This window comes from Podarcis tiliguerta (assembly GCF_965153285.1).
Source record: "Podarcis tiliguerta genome assembly, chromosome: 6".
In the NCBI taxonomy this organism is placed as follows: domain Eukaryota; kingdom Metazoa; phylum Chordata; class Lepidosauria; order Squamata; family Lacertidae; genus Podarcis; species Podarcis tiliguerta.
In genome coordinates this window covers 68,354,594-68,371,848 of record NC_139539.1, presented here as the reverse complement: position 1 = coordinate 68,371,848, position 17,255 = coordinate 68,354,594, and the positions used below count along the sequence as shown (strand labels likewise).

Sequence of the window (17,255 nt, the reverse complement as noted above, 5' to 3'; positions counted from 1 at the left end):
TTCCATTAAGTCAGTACATACAGAGAGAGAACCAACTAAAACATCCATCGTCATAGACACAGGATTTCCTTAATACACTTAATATCAGGAACAAAGTTGAATTCCAATGTACACATACAAAGGGGTCAGTTTTATCCCTTAATTTTGGCTTTTGCAGTGAATCTGTGTCTGCTAATTGGTTTCTAATAACTCACAGAATAGGGGCTATAGCAACAGGATAATAGCCTGCCAGCTCTTCCCAACTATCAAGCACTTTGAATGACTGGAATCAGCATGTTGTTCTGGGAAATGTCTGGAATTGCATCCGAGCTTAAAAGTTTATTAAAAAATGGTTGTGAAGTCATATTAAGCCAAGTCTCTAATTGAAAGGGGGTGAGGTGCAATCCCTGCAAATAATTAACTGAAAGAAAAAGAAAGAAAGTTGCACCCATACCAAGGGAACTATATGTTGTTGTTTTAAAAAAAACCTCTGCAAATTTGATCACATATAGAGAGTTCTGACTTACACAATCATAACTTTTGAAAAAGTGTTTTGCCAGTTTTGCAAATGAATAGCTATGGCATTTAAAAATATAGTATCTCTGTGTATTAAAAATGAAGTAAAAGGCATTTCTTCTTGTGCTAGGGTTTAGCAGGACCAGAAGGTAACCCAGGCCCTAAAGGTGTAAGAGTAAGTAAGCATTTTTAAAGGATTATGACATGCATGACTTTATTTTATTTTTTTGCCCATTCACAATGTAGCATGGAACTGCTTCATCCAGATTTACTATTTTTTCCACTCACTGGGTCACTCTGTGAGTTATTCAAAAACTGTGTTTCATTGACGTTCACGGAAGGGTTTGTTTCATTGTGCTCACAGTCTACAGTCTATCCATACTAGTGCTCCATCTTTGATTGGAATACAGAGAGAGAGACAGACCCTGTAGGGAAATAGCATTGTGTGGATGTGCATGTATGGATGCTGGGCATTTTGTGCCTGAAACAATTGATTTTGTGTTGTTAAGAAGACAGGATGGAAGAATAAAACAGACTTTCCCCACAGTTATCAGGTTTGCAAAACTAAAGGTGTGTTTGGACGTTACTTTCCTGATTTCTCCTCTGAACGCAGTAAGATTGTGAGGAGGTCTTGGGCTTGTGTGCTTCCACACAGTCCCTCTGTAACTGACCCAGAAGAATGAAATCTCCTTTGATCTTGGATATTGAACTTGCTAAGTAGAAAAGGTCTAAAAGAGTTATGTGTGTGCCATCGAAAAGCGAAGCAATCCACTGTTCTATTCAGAATAGCAGTTTTAGCAAAAAGGTGTAACAGTGCAGGGACATGATCAGCGTTCAGTCTTTACCGCAAGGCAATGGTGGCTAATCTGTGTCCCTCAAGCATTGCTGAACCACAAGTCCCATTGGGCCCAGCCAGCATGGCTGGTGATGAGGGATGATGGGAGCTGTAGTTCAATATCTTGAGGGCCATGGGTTAGCTATGCCTGCCACTTGATCTAGGAACTAGTTTGCTCATTTCTTTTACATGGAAGAGGTTACTTCAGATTCAACTGAACTAGTTGAACAGCTAGTCAAGCCAGGACAACATGCTCTGTAAAGTTAAAGGACTGAAGTGCTGTTTTACACTAAATTTAAGTCAGTGGCCCAACTTACTTAGCATTATTAATCCTGTCTTTTTGGTTCCCAGCATCGTTTTCTGGTGTGCATGAAGTTTATTTTTAACTGGAGATGCTAGGAATAGAACGTGGGATCCTTCTACCACTAAGTCTATTCATTTTAATTGCCGATTAGTGGAATATTTTGTGGCAACATCTGAGAAATACGACTCTTTTTCTCAATAAACATTTGCTTGTCACCTTGGTTACTACTGCACAGATTTTGTTTTCCTTTGTGGGTTTTCTTTGTGTGTGTATGTATCACGTGCACAATTGAGAACAGTTGCCTTTAGTTATAGTTTTCTGTATTTTGACACCATAAGTATAGACTACTTGGACATACAGATTCAGTTCCTGTTCTGATGCCATGTTTGAAAAATGCATCAGAATTGATACAATTGGCTGTTAAATTGGTGGGGGAAATTTGGTTATCTTTAAAAGACTGGTTGGAATAAAATAGTGTGGAAGAACAATTCACAAAGTTAAAATTATGCAATTAAAGCTAGGTGTTTCTTCAATATTTGAATTAAAATAACTTTATTCGATTGTTCAGCCTTGGAAATAAGTATACAAAAGTTACTAGCCAATGACAGATTATAAGATCAATCTCTCCTCATATTAGTCACTCAGTTGTGTCTTAATTTTCTTTTTTAAACAACCCCAGTTCTTGAATCTTTCTTGCCGTGAGCAACCAGACAAGTGACTGTTTATTCTTTTGATCAGTTCCTTTAATTTCAACAATAGGGTTTTCTCTGCAACATGTTTTCCTCCTTAGTTAAATTGCATGTAGCATTTGGTGCTGGTCATCTATGAGCGTAGCAAATCGTAAGTGACTTTGCGCTGGAAAAACAATTTCTGATCTTCTTATTTCTTTTGTTTATCAAGGGTTTCATTGGGCCCCCTGGTGTGGCAGGACTGCCTGGACCCGAGGGAGAAAGAGTAGGTTTTATGGAATTTTTGCGCATTTATGATAAGAAAGTGCCATGAAATCTAAATGTGACATGCATTTCATAGGACTCTGCCTCACATACACCAAACAGAGGGCCAAACTAGACATGGCATTAAATGGGTCATTTCTCTTAATGTGCACATTTCATAAAATGTAAACAGCTGCTGCAAGGGAACTCAGTTCTCCAGGAAGTGTAATTTGTCATGTCCTCTCCTTCCTTAATTTAGCAACAACAACAACAAAATCAATGTGTTTATTCTTATGGCTTTCAGGGTCTATTCTAACCCCATTGACCGAAACAACTGAGAAATGAATGTGAGGTGCTTTGGTTCAAGTAATCGCTTTGGGTGCTGTTTAAATTTATTACTGCCTGCACACTGCCCACGCTTGTGCCCCAGAAAGGTCACTTCAGTGCTGCTAATGCAGCAAAAACAATAACACAGGAGGCAGCACTTATGAGTTACCAGTCTCTGTAGCCGTAGTGGGTGCTGTGATTCTCCAGCAGCTTGACTCCACCTCTGGAGGCGAACTCCATCGTCTTTCGGGACAGGCAGATGCCAACATGTCTACATATGCTTAGATATCTGGTCTTTCATTGTCCCTTGAGCACAGAGGCAAGACTTTGTCTATTTCTGCAATAGACAAATTACTCAATTTCTTTTTGACGTCAATACAAATAGAGTCAATTAGGAGCCAATAGTACCCACAGGTGTATATCTCCACCCCTACGCCACCCCACCCCCCAAAAGATAGATATCATTTTGTTCACAGTTTACTGATTTGGCTTTTGGGATCAGTATTTGCCAGCAGCCTCATGTTCTAAATCTGTGTGGAGTCCTTCTTTCAGTGGGTCAAGCACCTATGCTTTGAAACTGCTTGCCTATTAGGTAGGCCCCTTTTAATATAATGTTTTAGATGCCTACTAAAAAAAACATTATTTCAGCAGGACGTAAAGTTTAGTTACTCATACTTGTTTTTAAATTTTGCTAATTTTAGCTGCATATTATTGAAAATTATTATGCTGTTTCACATATGCCACTTAAATTTTGTTAAAAAAAAAAAGCAGGCTAGAAACGTTATGGAACTAATTGATTTATTAATTAAAGATTGTAAACAAATAACAAGAACAGTAATAGAAACAAACTGCATTAACAAGAACCTGCAACTTCAATTCAAGGATTCTGTTCTGTGACTTTTTTGTTTCAGGGCATCCCAGGTTTACCTGGAAAAAGAGGTCCTAAAGGGAGACAGGTAAAGTGCCTCAATGTTTCATTAATTAATTAATTCAGTCTTTATTGGCATAACGGGCCAATGTATTATTCACTTAGTTTGCTGCTTGTTTAGTTTGATTGGTTGTTCCCTTTTATATTCTGTCTTAAGAATGTTAAAATGCTGCTTTCCTCAGCTTTTTTTAAAAAAAAATTAGTTTTGTCCTGGAGGAAAGGTTTCTTATTAAAAGGATGTTCTGTGTAAAGGCCAGAAAAAGAAAAAGAAACGGGGGGGGGGAGTAGAGGACCGTAACAAAGAGCAGAAGGGTGCAGACAGAATGGAGGAGACCTCAGGATTTTGGAAAGAGCAAATAATGTTTTAACCTCCCCACTTTAGTTGTAAAACCTTGCTTCAAGAACAACTTAGCTTTATCAAAGTAGTGCTTCTTGCTGTCTCATAGACCTATGCAGTGAGAGACAGCACGAGAGGTAGCGCTCTGTGAAATAATAATAATAATAATAATAATAATAATAATAATAATTTATTATTTATACCCCACCCATCTGGCTGGGCTTCCCCAGCCACTCTGGGCGGCTTCCAACAAAAAATTAAAATACAGCAATGCATCAAATATTAAAAGCTTCCCTAAACAGGGCTGCCTTTAGATGTCTTCTAAAAGTCTGGTAGCTGTTGTTCTCTTTGACATCTGGTGGGAGGGCATTCCACAGGGTGGGTGCCACTACCGAGAAGGCCCTCTGCCTGGTTTCCTGTAACTTGGCTTCTTGCAGTGAGGGAACCGCCAGAAGGCCCTCGGCACTGGACCTCAGTGTCCGGGTAGAACAATGCGGGTGGAAACGCTCCTTCAGATATACTGGACCGAGGCCGTAGGGTTGCTCCTAAAGAAAGATTCGGCATTTGAAATGCATCAGGCTAGTTTAAATGATGGGGAGAGCCATTCTCATGCACCTTTCTCCATGTGTGAATTACACTCCTTGAAATCCAAAAAACAGCTGTAGTGGTTTTGTGGTGCCTGGCTTGCCCACCTGGGCTGTAATAGCTACTGAGTTAGATCTGATTTCCACTCCCCACCATTATATAGGCTGATGTACTGCTTTCAAAATGGTCTTGGCTCCATCTTGGTTACTCTTTTGCTACCGTTTCATAGGCAGTAGCATTAGAACGTCAGACTTTAGGAGAGAAAAAAGGGATTCTGCTAAGAGAGCAGTCGTGATTAGTACTTCAAATATTCTTGGCATACGTGAAGTGGAACAAAATATTAAACTGGTTAGCTTTATTATTAAGAAAATTATAGGGTTTGGGCTACAAGCGTTTTTAATATTCTGAATGTATAGTATGTTTAAATAAGAAACACTCTGTTATTCAAAACATATGTATCAAGTTTCTTTTCCACATTATGTATATTATATGAAAACTGGCATGTTTTACTGTATTTGAAAGTTATTGCCAATCGTATTATATTTGATACACAGAATTTTTGCAAACGTTATATTTGGTCGGGAGAATAAATTATATGAGGGCTTTCTTATATATGGAATTATTCTATACAGCTAGAAGTCAATCTGATGTAGGACACTTTATAAATTGAATTTACAGTTTTACAGTTTAACTCACTGTAGCTGCAAGAACAATCAATCATAGTTCCTAGTAAAATATTAATAGACTTCCTCCTAGGGATGTTCTACAGAAGCCCAGCAACTGGTACTATTTAATGCTAAAGAACAGTGTACCACCTGAATTCTTATAGGGATATTTAAAATGTAATGGGAGATAACTCTTTTAAAAAAGACAAATCCTGACAGTGGCTTATAGTAGATTTAGGCTGGCATCTGAAGAGTTATTTTTGTATCCCCAAAAGTTTTTTGGACTGTTATTGTTATTATTTTTTAAGCAGAGGACTGTCTCTTTGCTGCCATGCTTATCAGATACTGCTTTTGAAAGCAGCGTCAGGTGTCAAAAGAGAATGGCTATAGTAAAGTATCATTGAACTTGAAAGCACCCCTGGGAACGCAGAGCTAGCAATGTAATTCTTTGGATCCTGATTTTTAGGACTTCTCAGTTTTCTGAACAGTGTTGGATTTAAAACAACGCCGACCGATATTTGAGAATTAAAGAATTGCCTTGCTGTAGCAGTTCATAGCAGTATGAATAGAATCGTGCTCTGTTCTGTTCTTAGCTTTGTTTTGTCTTGCTTTTTTATATATAATGCTGACTTGTTTTAAATTGGCATGGCGTGGAGTTGCAGTGGTTGACTGATTGCTGTCACAGTAAAAGTTGATTCCCAGGGGGTCATTAACACAATAAGGATACAGATATTTATCCAGAGAAACACTCAAAAAGGAGTTCCTACTTCACCACTTGCTTCCAGTAGCAAATGCTGTGGTTTGGCAGTCACCTGACCTCTAGTTGGTTGTGTCACTACTGGTTACCAGGAGGTAGAGGGGAAGGGGTGAGGCAGTGGTGAGGTCAGTGTGGCACAAACGGATATAATATGCATGGGTTGCTTGTTCATGCATGTGTGTGGGTTGTTTGATTACTCTTGAAGACTATACACTTGAGGAGGATTCATGCAACCCCCTCAATGCACCGAAATAAGGTTTGTGCGTTCAAGTTACATCAGAAGGAGAACCACTCATGTAGTGCTCCTCCACATGAGGAGGAACCCCATTCCAATTTTGAACATGTGGATGTGGGGGCACTGGCGGAGGAAGAGGGGTGCAGCGGGAGCGCACCGCCCCCGGCAGTGTGATCCCGGTGGGGTGCCATCGCGGCTGCCCCCCTGCCCGTACTGGGCGCCATGCTCCTGCAAGCGGTGCGCCACACCCCCAGGACACGCGTCATGCCTCTGTGGGCGGTGCGCCATGCCCCCAGAATGCGTGTCACACCCCTGTGGGTGGCACACCACACCCCCAGGACTCGCGCCACATACCTGCAGGTGGCACGCCATGCCCCTAGGACGTGCACCAGCCCTGTCCCCACCTGCTCTCCGCTCCCCCAGTGCCGGAGCATGAAGCTCCGCCACTGTGTGTGGGGAAATGTGGTAGCAGTCCATGCAAGTCATCACTGGAAGCTGCCAGCCTGATGGTGTTGACTCAGTGTGCAGCAGCTGTGAAAAAAGATTAATTCGACATTGGGGGTCGTTAGGAAAAGGTTTTTTGTGGGGGGAAATGCCTATATCATAATGCTGTTGTTCAAATCTGTGGTGCAACCCTACTTGCGTATAGTTCTGGTTTTCCTCACCTCAAAAATGATACGGCAGAGCTGAAAAAAGTTTGTCAAAGGGCAACCCAAACAATCAAACAGTTGTAGAACTCCCCTGTGAGGAAAGGTGGCAACGTTTCGGGGTTTAAAGTCTAGAAAAATGGTGAGCACGAGGGAGCAGAGGGATATAAAATTATGCTTCATGTGGAAGAAGTGGCTAGGGAGAAACTTCTCTGCCTTGAAATGCTAACATCAAGGGCCAATGAAGCTGAATGTTGAAAGGTTCAAGCCAGACGGCAGAAAGTGCTTATTCACATAGTGCATAGTTAAAACTATGGAATTTGCTCTCACAAGAAGAAGTGGTAGCCACAAATCGGGACGGCTTTAAAAGAGTATTAGGCAAACTCATGGGGGATAAGGCGATCAGAGGCGTCGTAGGCTGCATGCTTCTGAATAGCAGTGGCTGGAAACCACAGGAGAGGAGAGTCCTGTTGTGTTCAGGTCTTGCTCGCAGGTCTCCCACAGGCATCTGATTGGCTACTGTGAGAACAGGATTAGACAAGATGGCCTGATATGCTGGGGCTCTTGAGTTCTTTATGTGGGAATCAGGCTGTTAGAGCTGGAAAGCTGATAAGAGACTAAATTAGTAAATCAATGAATAACCCCAAAACACTATTTGGTTTGAAGATTCCTAAGAGCAAGCCCCCCCCCCCCGAAGCTTACTCTCAACATATAATGTTAAATATTCAGTCATATATGCTGTGACTCCTAACATAACTATTGGTGATGTTTTAACTAGGGATTACCAGGTGATATTGGAAATAGAGGCCCCCCTGGTCCTGATGGAAGTCCTGTAAGTATGATGTCATGTGACAGAAAACAATAAGATGGAATTTTCGAGCTTATTCAGTGTCTGACAACCTGTAAGAGGCGTTGCTTCAGGATTATAACACATTCCTATCTATAAGAGGTTCCATTTACCTAATATGAGGTTAACCTCTCTCAGTATCTGGGTTGGAGAGATTGAGCATCCTAGGTCCCTATGTTTTCAGAGTGACATTTTAAGGTCAAGCTAAACGCCAAGTTAAATGCATGATTGTGTTTGTGTATCTTTAACCTAATAACAGCCTTGGAGTGATTGGCATACAATATGGAAGGAGAAAGGGAACTTCACCTTGCTCCTCATGCCATTCTTATTCTTTTTTTTTTTTTTGCTATGTGCCCTGTGGAGGGGACACGGGTGTGCTACTGGGGATGCAAATAGCAGAATCCCCCCCTCCTCCAAATGCCAGGGGCATTGTTCAGGAATGGTCCAGAAGGCCCAAGGTGTTTTATTTTGTGCCCCACATCTCATGTCTTTCCCCCTGCTTTTATGAAACACATTAACAACAACAACAACAACTTTACGAACATGCACACTGCAAAGAGCAGTGCTAGTGTGATCCCAGCCACCCATCATCTTAATTTGCCCAGAGGCACTTATTTCCGCTTTAATATGTACGTGAGCAGCAGTTCTTAGGGATCCAGAAATTCCTAGGAAGGTCCAGTTCACATACAGTGTACCAGGCTCAGAAAATCCTGCTGGCATTGCATAGCTCAGAGATAGCCCTGGTAGCCAGAGTTCATTTTTCCTCTCATCCTAAATTTCCACGTATGTGCATATATATATATATATATATATATATATATATATATGCGTATGCAAATTTGTGTCATGAGTCTGTGTGCAGAGTATTTTAAGCATCTGAAAGCTACACAACTGCTGAAGGTGAATGGCAGTGTTTTTCTTCAGGAGAAGAATATTATGTGGATGTATTTGTCCCTTTTCTCTTATGTTGCAGTCCCAGTCCAAATCAGGGCCTCCCTTGACTGTAGTAGTAGTAATAATAATAATAATAATAATAATAATAATAATAATAATACAGATAGACAGATTAGGTCAAACATTTTACTTCTTAGGGATGTCATCAGAAAGAAGGCAAGTGGTTCCTTGGTTGTATTCATGATAGACCCTTATAACAGCAACTGCTGTTGTGGAGCTGTGGACCCACGCTCCTGATCGCGGCATCATTGCAGAGCCAATCCGCCACTCCTGGCACTGCCTGACCTCAGTGTTGCCCCACTTCGGTCCCACCCAGGGAAGGTGCAGCAGTGCTGATGTTGGGAGGGCATCTCTGTCACTCGGCTCCACCAAACCAGCCGCTGCAGCTCTGTAACAGCTGAACACTTGAACTAGGACTTATGAAGAATGTTGTCCTGTATGACTAGGAATTCACAGCAATCTGAGTTTGTAGTCTGGGATGCTGCAAGCGCCGGACACCGCCAGAGCATTTTATGGGGGCTTCTTAATAATTGCTTATATCAGAATTAGTTGGTTGTGGGGTTCGTAAAGTAAGTAAAGAAAATACCTTGGACCTTCGGCCGTGTAAGAAGCCTGAGCTAACTGCTAGCAGCTGCTACTTTATAAATGCTCAGATAAAATATTTTGCAAATGCTGCTGCAGAATAAACAGTTTAATTATAGAATCAAACTTGGCAGAACCTGGATTCCAAGAAAGAGAGAGAGACACACACACAAAAACTATTCAGTGCAACTGAGAACGTTTATATAGAAGAAGAAGGAAGAAAAGTCAATAAATCTGTTTGCAAAGGAGTTCCTTCTAATTGTCTGTGACAGCTGCTGCTGCTATCGAACAACCAGTCAAGCCTGCCCCGCAGGGTTGGTTCAGGCAAGCTGCCAAACCTGCAGCTGCTGCGGTGGGGAGGGTTGCAGATGCTAATAACATAGTTATTGCACCTACTGTAGGAAAAATGTGGGATGGCTCAGGAGCTAATGCAGGTTTCCTCCAAACTCTGGCATTAGAACTTGAGCAGCTGGTAATGAAGAGAAACCTATGTTTAAAACATACCTAGATGTCATACGTATAACCAGCACTTTGGATAAGACACAGATAAAGGCAACTACAGATCTCTCCTTGTACAGTGGTACCTCGGGTTACAGACGCTTCAGGCTACAGACTCCGCTAACCCAGAAATAGTGCCTCAGGTTAAGAACTTTGCTTCAGGATGAGAACAGAAATCGTGCTCTGGCAGCGCGGTGGCAGCAGGAGGCCCCATTAGCTAAAGTGGTACCTCAGGTTGAGAACAGTTTCAGGTTAAGAACGGACCTCCGGAACGAATTAAGTACTTAACCCGAGGTACCACTGTACCATTTGCAAATGTGCCCACAGGCCCAAAACATTGGCAACCCTTGCCATATGCACTTCTTTTCCCCACGTGTTCTGCTATAATAGAGAAAATGCTTGTCTAAAGAATAGTTTTAGGTATAGTTGCCTTTCTACATCACCATTTTAAAAATAAGAACTGGAAATGAGGGTATTCCAAATCCATGATACAGATTTGGCCACCTGAGTAGCTGTTTAAAGTGCCAATGACTGACATGAACAGAGAAAACAAACAAAACAAAACAAAAACCCTCTCTGTGGTTCTTTGTGGCTTAATAGCACTTGAGACTGCAAATCAAGAAGTCCCCGGTTCGAATCACGCTTCAACTTTAATCCTTTTGGATCTTATTAAGTCCCCCTCTAAAACACGCCCCACGTCAATCATCTGCCATATGGGAATAATACTATTGGTTTTTCCTGCAGGGTGGTGGAAGGGTGTGTGTGGAATGCTTTGAACACTTACAGTGAATGTGAACTATCACCATTGTTTGAAAAAGAATGTTGATTGTGAAGTAGGAATTATCGTAACTGTGCAGCAGAATTGTCAGCCCCCCCCTACAGGTAAACCACCACCATCACAGATCCTTGAGTGCAGCAGTGGTCTGCATGACGATAAATAAATAGAATGGTATATTTCACACATTAACAGCGAATCCTCAGAGCTGCAAAATGGAAATATGTGAATCAATAACCTCGATTCCGTTGCATACTGAACAGATAAAGCAGCATATAAATGGAAAGACAGAGCAAAGCACCTTTTTGCACAGAGCCTGGAATTTGCTGCCACAAAAATCACATGCCCAGATGCATGAAAGGTGGGGTGTCAGAGCAAGAAATGTCACGGAGACAAGGCCACAATTTTTATTTTGGGTTACAGCAACCTGGGTGGCTGTATGGTACAGGGCAGGTCCCATCCATGCAGCTCACTTGCAGTCCAAGGCCCCTTGCCCATGTGCTGGGGTCTGTCCACAGGGTGTTGGCCTGAACTACTTACAAGCATGGACCAGTCCCGGTGGGCTCCTTAGGAAACCTGTGAGCGTTGCCAAGCAGCAGCCTCCCGAAGCTGGGTCTGCTGTTAAAAGGCAGACTCTCTTAATCCCTTATTATGGGAGATCCCCATTGGGGAGCTGGGAGCCAACCCTCTGCTTTGCATGGTAATTACACAGATTCATGAAGAATCAGCTGCTTGTGATCATGAGTGCTGTCTGTCACCTGCAGGAACAGAGGCAACGTGCCTCTGGATGTTGTGAGCATCTTGTAGCCATCTGGCCACAGTTCTGATCCAACGGGGCTCTTACATTCTTTTTCCCTATGCCAAACTCATATCCTGCAACCTGTGCTCTGTATTTGTCACCATCTGAACTTTTGCTTAGAAACATGCAATTCTAATTGTTTTACACCCATTTTTTCCCCCCAAAGGGAATTGTTGGTGGTGTTGGTCCCCCTGGATTTCCTGGACTTCGAGTGAGTAGATATGCTTCATCCCATAGACCTTTTTTCAAAAGTTCAATTAATTACTCATGGGTGCTGTGCCATGCATTCACAGAAGTTTCTGAGGGGATTTTAGGGATAGTGATTTGCACAAACCTTCTGTAGTTCACTAATGTACATGCAACTTGTACATGGCTGCCCTGATCTGTGGTCACTTTAACTATGTTGTGATCTTACAACTGATGTGATTGAATTGTGGCAACCTGTGCTGTAACACTAGGGCTTGTGCTTGAGTGTTAGTGCTTCCTGGAGAAACAGTACACAATGGCAGATTTGGCTGAATGGGAGCTGGGGCAAGACAGAAATGGAACAGAAAGCAAAAGGTTGTGGGGTGGAGGAGGTTTGCAGCCAGGATGAATGAACTTGAAATAAAGAGCAAAGTAGGCCATGCTGCAACACATGCATGCTTATTAGAGAAGCTTTCTTTTTTAATTCCAGGAAAAATACCAGTGCTTAAATGGGTTGGAATAGAGAAAACATGGCTTGGAGATATATGCTTATATGCTATTTACTGAATAGGAAGAAGTGAGCTGCAGTCTTTTAGCATGTAACTGAAAACATGAGCCACCTACACAGATGCATGGCAACGCTAATTCTCTCCAGAGGAAACATGCATCAAGCAATCAATAAGGAGGGAGGGATTGTGTTGGCATTTTGTGGCCAACCACCCTGTCCTCTGTACCACAACCACCCAGGCAGACGCATGATAGGAGTATGTGCTTATCAGAGTGCAAGGCTATAGCACATGTGTAGCATCTGGCAGTGCTGGTTCACTGCCAAACTTATGTTCTCTGTCTCTGGCCCCCGGACAAAATTAACTGCTCTGCCATTAGAAGCAGCTTTTAAAATTTGATTCTTGATTGCAAAAGTCTTTTTGCATCTTAATGCATTTGAGAAAGACAGTGGAAAGCTCCACTGCATGTTTAGTTATGTGAAAAGATGCTCTCTCAGCCAGAAACTCTTTTCGTGCACGAGATCTGTAGCCATTTCACATCAGTGGCAAAAATAGCTTTACATTTGTTGCAAATTTGTTCGTGTATGCTGTTTGGTCACCCTGAAACATACGCAGCGATACAAAAATAATAGGATGTTGATTCAAGTATATTGTTTACGTTTGAGTTCGTAAAGCCTGCTCAGACTTTTGACAAAGCTCCTTACAAATTAAAAGTAGTCTCTTTTCTTACTTTCTAAGTAGCAAAATGAGTTCTTATGCACAGCCACGCTTGTATTCTTTAGTCATCATGTTACATGATCTGCCTTTCAGTGCCATAATTTTGATTCTTCACAGCATTCTTTTATTTTGCTTCCTAAAACAGATTTTTTTTTAATGTGTTTTTCTTGGATGTTGCTAAGGAGCAAGTAGCACAAGTATTTCTTCCCTTCAGTGGAAACATATTCCCATTCTGTGCTTGTAGAAAGCCTTTGTTTCCATCCAAGCTCACATGTGAGTCTACTCTAGATCAACACACCGGGCCTAAGTTATTTTCTCTTTCTTATAGCTGGAATAGTTTCAGATGGCTTTAAAGTCGGCGCAGGACTTTGCCATATGGATATTTCCATAACATCAACATTGGCTTGGCTGTTTCTAGACAAAAGTACATTTAGCCATTGCCAGATCAAGGCTTCCAGGCTATGGCTGAGATCCTAAGCACACTTGCTTGGAAGCAAGTCCCAGTGAAATCAGTGATGAAATCAGTTCCAAGTTGTGGTTAAAATAAGGTCCCAGTATTCTACTGTTTAAAAAAAGACCCAAACAAACTCCAAAAAAAAAACTATAACTGGAAACGAAACCAAGGTGGACTTTGCCAGAAAATACTAAGACTAATGGTATGGTGACTGCTTTTGATTTCTAGGAATAAATGATGTGACAGAACATGTATGCACATTTAAATGAAAGGGTCAATTACACATCAGAGCAATCTAGTCCAAATGTCTGCTTCAAAACCTGAAGTAAAAAAAGGCTTTTTAAAAAAGTTATATACACTCATTTTCAGGGGAATATTTACTTACTTTACTGTCGGTTTACTTAGTCCATTTCTATTTTGAAAAATACACAATCCATTTAAGTGGCATTCTTCCCTTTGCCTGTGCTGAGACACAACCCACTCTTCAGAGGAGTTTTGGCCCGGATGATTACTCAGAGTTGATCTACACCCTCATAATAATCACGAGGTATGAGTTATTCAGAAGTGACCCACTTTAAATTGTTCTAAAAGTTCTATATGTTCCCAGTGTTCCCTATGAAAGCCTTGTATTTGGAAAGCTAGCCCTCCAAAACATTCAGATCCTGAACTGATGTATGAAATCAGATGTAGGAGAGCAAGCTGAGACTGAGACAATACAGAAATGCTCTTGTTGGTAGGATGGTTGATGTAGCATAGAGATACAGCCTATTTTGGACAGGGTTGCAGTGCCCTTGAAGAATCAGGTTCATAGCCTACGAGTATCTCTGGAAAAACTGTATTTTGGCTGTGCTAGGAGAGCTTTGGTATAACATAAGCTTGTGTCCCAGCGGCCACTGCAGAAAGAGGACACGGCCTGGGTCACTCATACTTTAATTTTATCAAGGCTAGTTTGCTGTTACAGGCTGTACTTGGGGCTGTCTTTGAAGTGTGTTCAGAAATTTCAGCTAGTACAAAATGCTGCAGCTACACTTCAGACCAAGGCCAGTTTTTTTTAAAAAAATAAGAAACGAAAGAAAACATTCAACTGTGTTGTTGTTTTTTACCAACTTCACTAACTCCATGTCTTATTTTGAGCTTAGTTCAAAGTTTTGGTCATTTTTTATTTATTTTGTAATTGTTTTCATTTTCTGATACACAAAAAGCAAAAATAACAACAATAAAGAGAAACTGCCAAAGCAAGATGAGGGGAAGAAAGGAAGGCTATGAGAAGAGAGGAGGGAGTGGTACTATTCTAAAAAACAACAACAGCATTATAGTTCCAGACAATTGTCCTTTACTGGCATATTATCCCGGAATGTGTTTTTTTCATGAGAAGAAGGCTTTTCCTTTACTTTAATACGTTCAGTAAATGGATGCCAAACTTTAGAAAAGTTGTATTTCATTTTCGGATGCCGTACCAATAGTCTTACATGCCCCCTGTAGCTGACTTCCATTGTCTGGCCACTATAAGCCTGGCAGCTACGAACCAAAGGAATCAAAGTAGTTCTTTATTGGAAAACTCTGCTTCTGAATTATCAAATAAGGAAAAAAGGGCCATCACTGGGTCCGTAGATTACGTTTGGAATGTAAGATAGGCTTATTTAATAAAGACTTTAAAGACTGAATAATGGGGCAAGGCCATTGCATATGGTTGTATGTACCCATCCCCTCCCCCTCCTCCAGCGAACTGAGCTTGTTGTTTTAGTAATTCTGTTCAGGGCATGGGGGGATAGGTACCACCTGCAGATAACCTCATGTGCATTCTCCCAAATGCATGCTAATAGGGTGTGAAATTGGTTAACGTGACCTTCCACACTTGCGAGCAAATGTGTGGCACTTCCTGATACTTCATTTTTCATCCCATCATTCAGCATAGACATTTCCCCATCTGGAAAGAGCAGAAATGTTCTACCTGGCTGTATTGTTCGCCCCTTTTCCAGTCTATCAGGCAGGCAGGATATCCTTGCAATGTATTTTCCAGCTGAGGAAAGAGAACGGTAATATCGTGATTACACGCACATCTTGGATGGATATTGTTGTTTAATTAGCTCTCAGACAGGTTAGCATGGATGGATCAGAAGAAAACCAGCACTCAACCAGCAAATACACTCTATTGTCTTATGGCAGAGGTGGCCAACATGTTGTTTTCCAGGTGTTGTTGGACTACAGCCCACATCTTCCCTGGTTATTAGCTGTGCTGACTGGGGCTGACAGGATCTGTAGGCCAAATGCATATGTTGGATACTCCTGTTATACAAGCTCTCTGTATGACTTAGTTCCCTTTTAAGAGTAAACACACAGAGCAGTCATGTTCTTTATTGTCTTTTAGGGTGTAGTAGGACCAGCCGGACCATCTGGCGCACCTGGGATTCCTGGACCTCTGGTACAGTGTTTCGTAGCTCATACCCAAGTGTTTTGCTGAAAGCCCTTTTCTGCCAGGCAGCTGAACAATTGTGTTTTGTAATTTCTTTTATCTTTCTTCTGCATAGGGTCTTCCGGGGAGTATGGGGCAACCTGGATTGAAAGGTGATAAGGTGATCTAAATAGTTTCATTATCGGTGCTCTTTTAACTTTGAACCTTATCTACACCTCCTAATGTGATTCTACAAAGAACCCTTTCTTACGTTTCTTTTTTTTTGGGGGGGGGGGGAACCTGCAATAAGGTTCTGCATTTTACCCGCTGCTTTGTTTTGTACAAGCTGCTCAGAGCTAAGAATCTGCGCCAACACACACTTCCTGCTGCTGTAGCTATTACTACTGTGAATAATCTCATCAAATGCTGAGACCTGTTTTAGCCATTAGAGGCTCTGAAATCATACTCATTTGTGCAGCAGTGCAATGCACTTGGGCTGTGAATAACAAGCCATACTGACACATTTCTATGTCTGTTGGACTTCATAAAACTTTCTATTAAAGTGTCCGTTCTCTCTCTCCCCCCACCCCAATGTTTCTGAATATATTAATACATTGTTTAGGGCGAACAAGGCATTTCAGGAGAGATGGGGGAGCTGGGATACCCAGGAGACAAGGTAACTCATAACAGCTCTGTTTTGACCAACTTCTATACGTCTTAGTCTTCTTGGAAATGTGCTACACTTTATACAGAGTGGTCTTATGTTCTGCACTGTTGTGTTTATCAGTCATGGGTGGTATCCAAATAACTCATTCTCAGCTCTGACGATGTCACTTCCTCTTCCTCTGGCTGCACTGACTGCTGGGGCTCGCTCATGGTTTCATCCAATCGTGGGTGAGCTTGGGGGCATGACCTGGGGGGCAGACCAGAGGGAAGACGTCATCTCTGACTTCCCTCTGATCCTCTCCCTGGCTGTATAAGTCACCCATGTCCAGGCACTGGTCTAAATCGGTGTTTGGTATCCCCACCCACTCAGTACTCTGCCTGCCAGTCTGCCTGTGGGCAGGCCATGCATAAGACCTTGCTTTGAATGCCTTCAATCACTGTATTGAGGGCCAGGGAACATTTTGCCTATGATACTTTTTGAGGCAGATTGATTCCAAAGTGTATGTTGCTGCCTTCTGGAAAACAACATCCTCCACGGAATTCAACATAGTGCTAACGCTTCCCCATATGTCCTCTAGATAAGCTCCCTGCAAACTTTGTGCAAACCATCAGGATGATTGCTCAATTAACAGGTTGTTCGGAAGCAACCTATGTTTCTCTGACAGAATGGGGAAGGATAAACACAGGAGGGAAGCAAGATGTTTTGTTTTGCTTTAAAACCCATCTAGGTGGATTGGTTTTCAAAGAAAAATGTTTCGTAGCAGTGGCAAAAAGAAAGAAAGAAAAAGAATTAAATATAAATGTCTGCCTTTTGTTCTTTTCAGCCCCCACG

The 17,255-nt window shown here is 41.8% G+C and overlaps 1 protein-coding gene across 2 annotated transcripts in view; it reads left to right on the top strand.

Annotated features, from left to right (window-relative positions):
- COL24A1 (collagen type XXIV alpha 1 chain) overlaps nucleotides 1–17,255 on the top strand; it is a 167,053-nt gene that overhangs the window by 51,860 nt on the left and 97,938 nt on the right. For both annotated transcript variants that reach the window (XM_083444747.1, XM_083444748.1), the window contains exons 10-17: nucleotides 626–670; nucleotides 2,535–2,588; nucleotides 3,805–3,849; nucleotides 7,826–7,879; nucleotides 11,669–11,713; nucleotides 15,734–15,787; nucleotides 15,894–15,938; nucleotides 16,380–16,433. In XM_083444747.1, coding sequence (XP_083300873.1) covers nucleotides 626–670; nucleotides 2,535–2,588; nucleotides 3,805–3,849; nucleotides 7,826–7,879; nucleotides 11,669–11,713; nucleotides 15,734–15,787; nucleotides 15,894–15,938; nucleotides 16,380–16,433 — 396 coding nt within the window. The remainder of the gene's footprint in view (nucleotides 1–625; nucleotides 671–2,534; nucleotides 2,589–3,804; nucleotides 3,850–7,825; nucleotides 7,880–11,668; nucleotides 11,714–15,733; nucleotides 15,788–15,893; nucleotides 15,939–16,379; nucleotides 16,434–17,255) is intronic.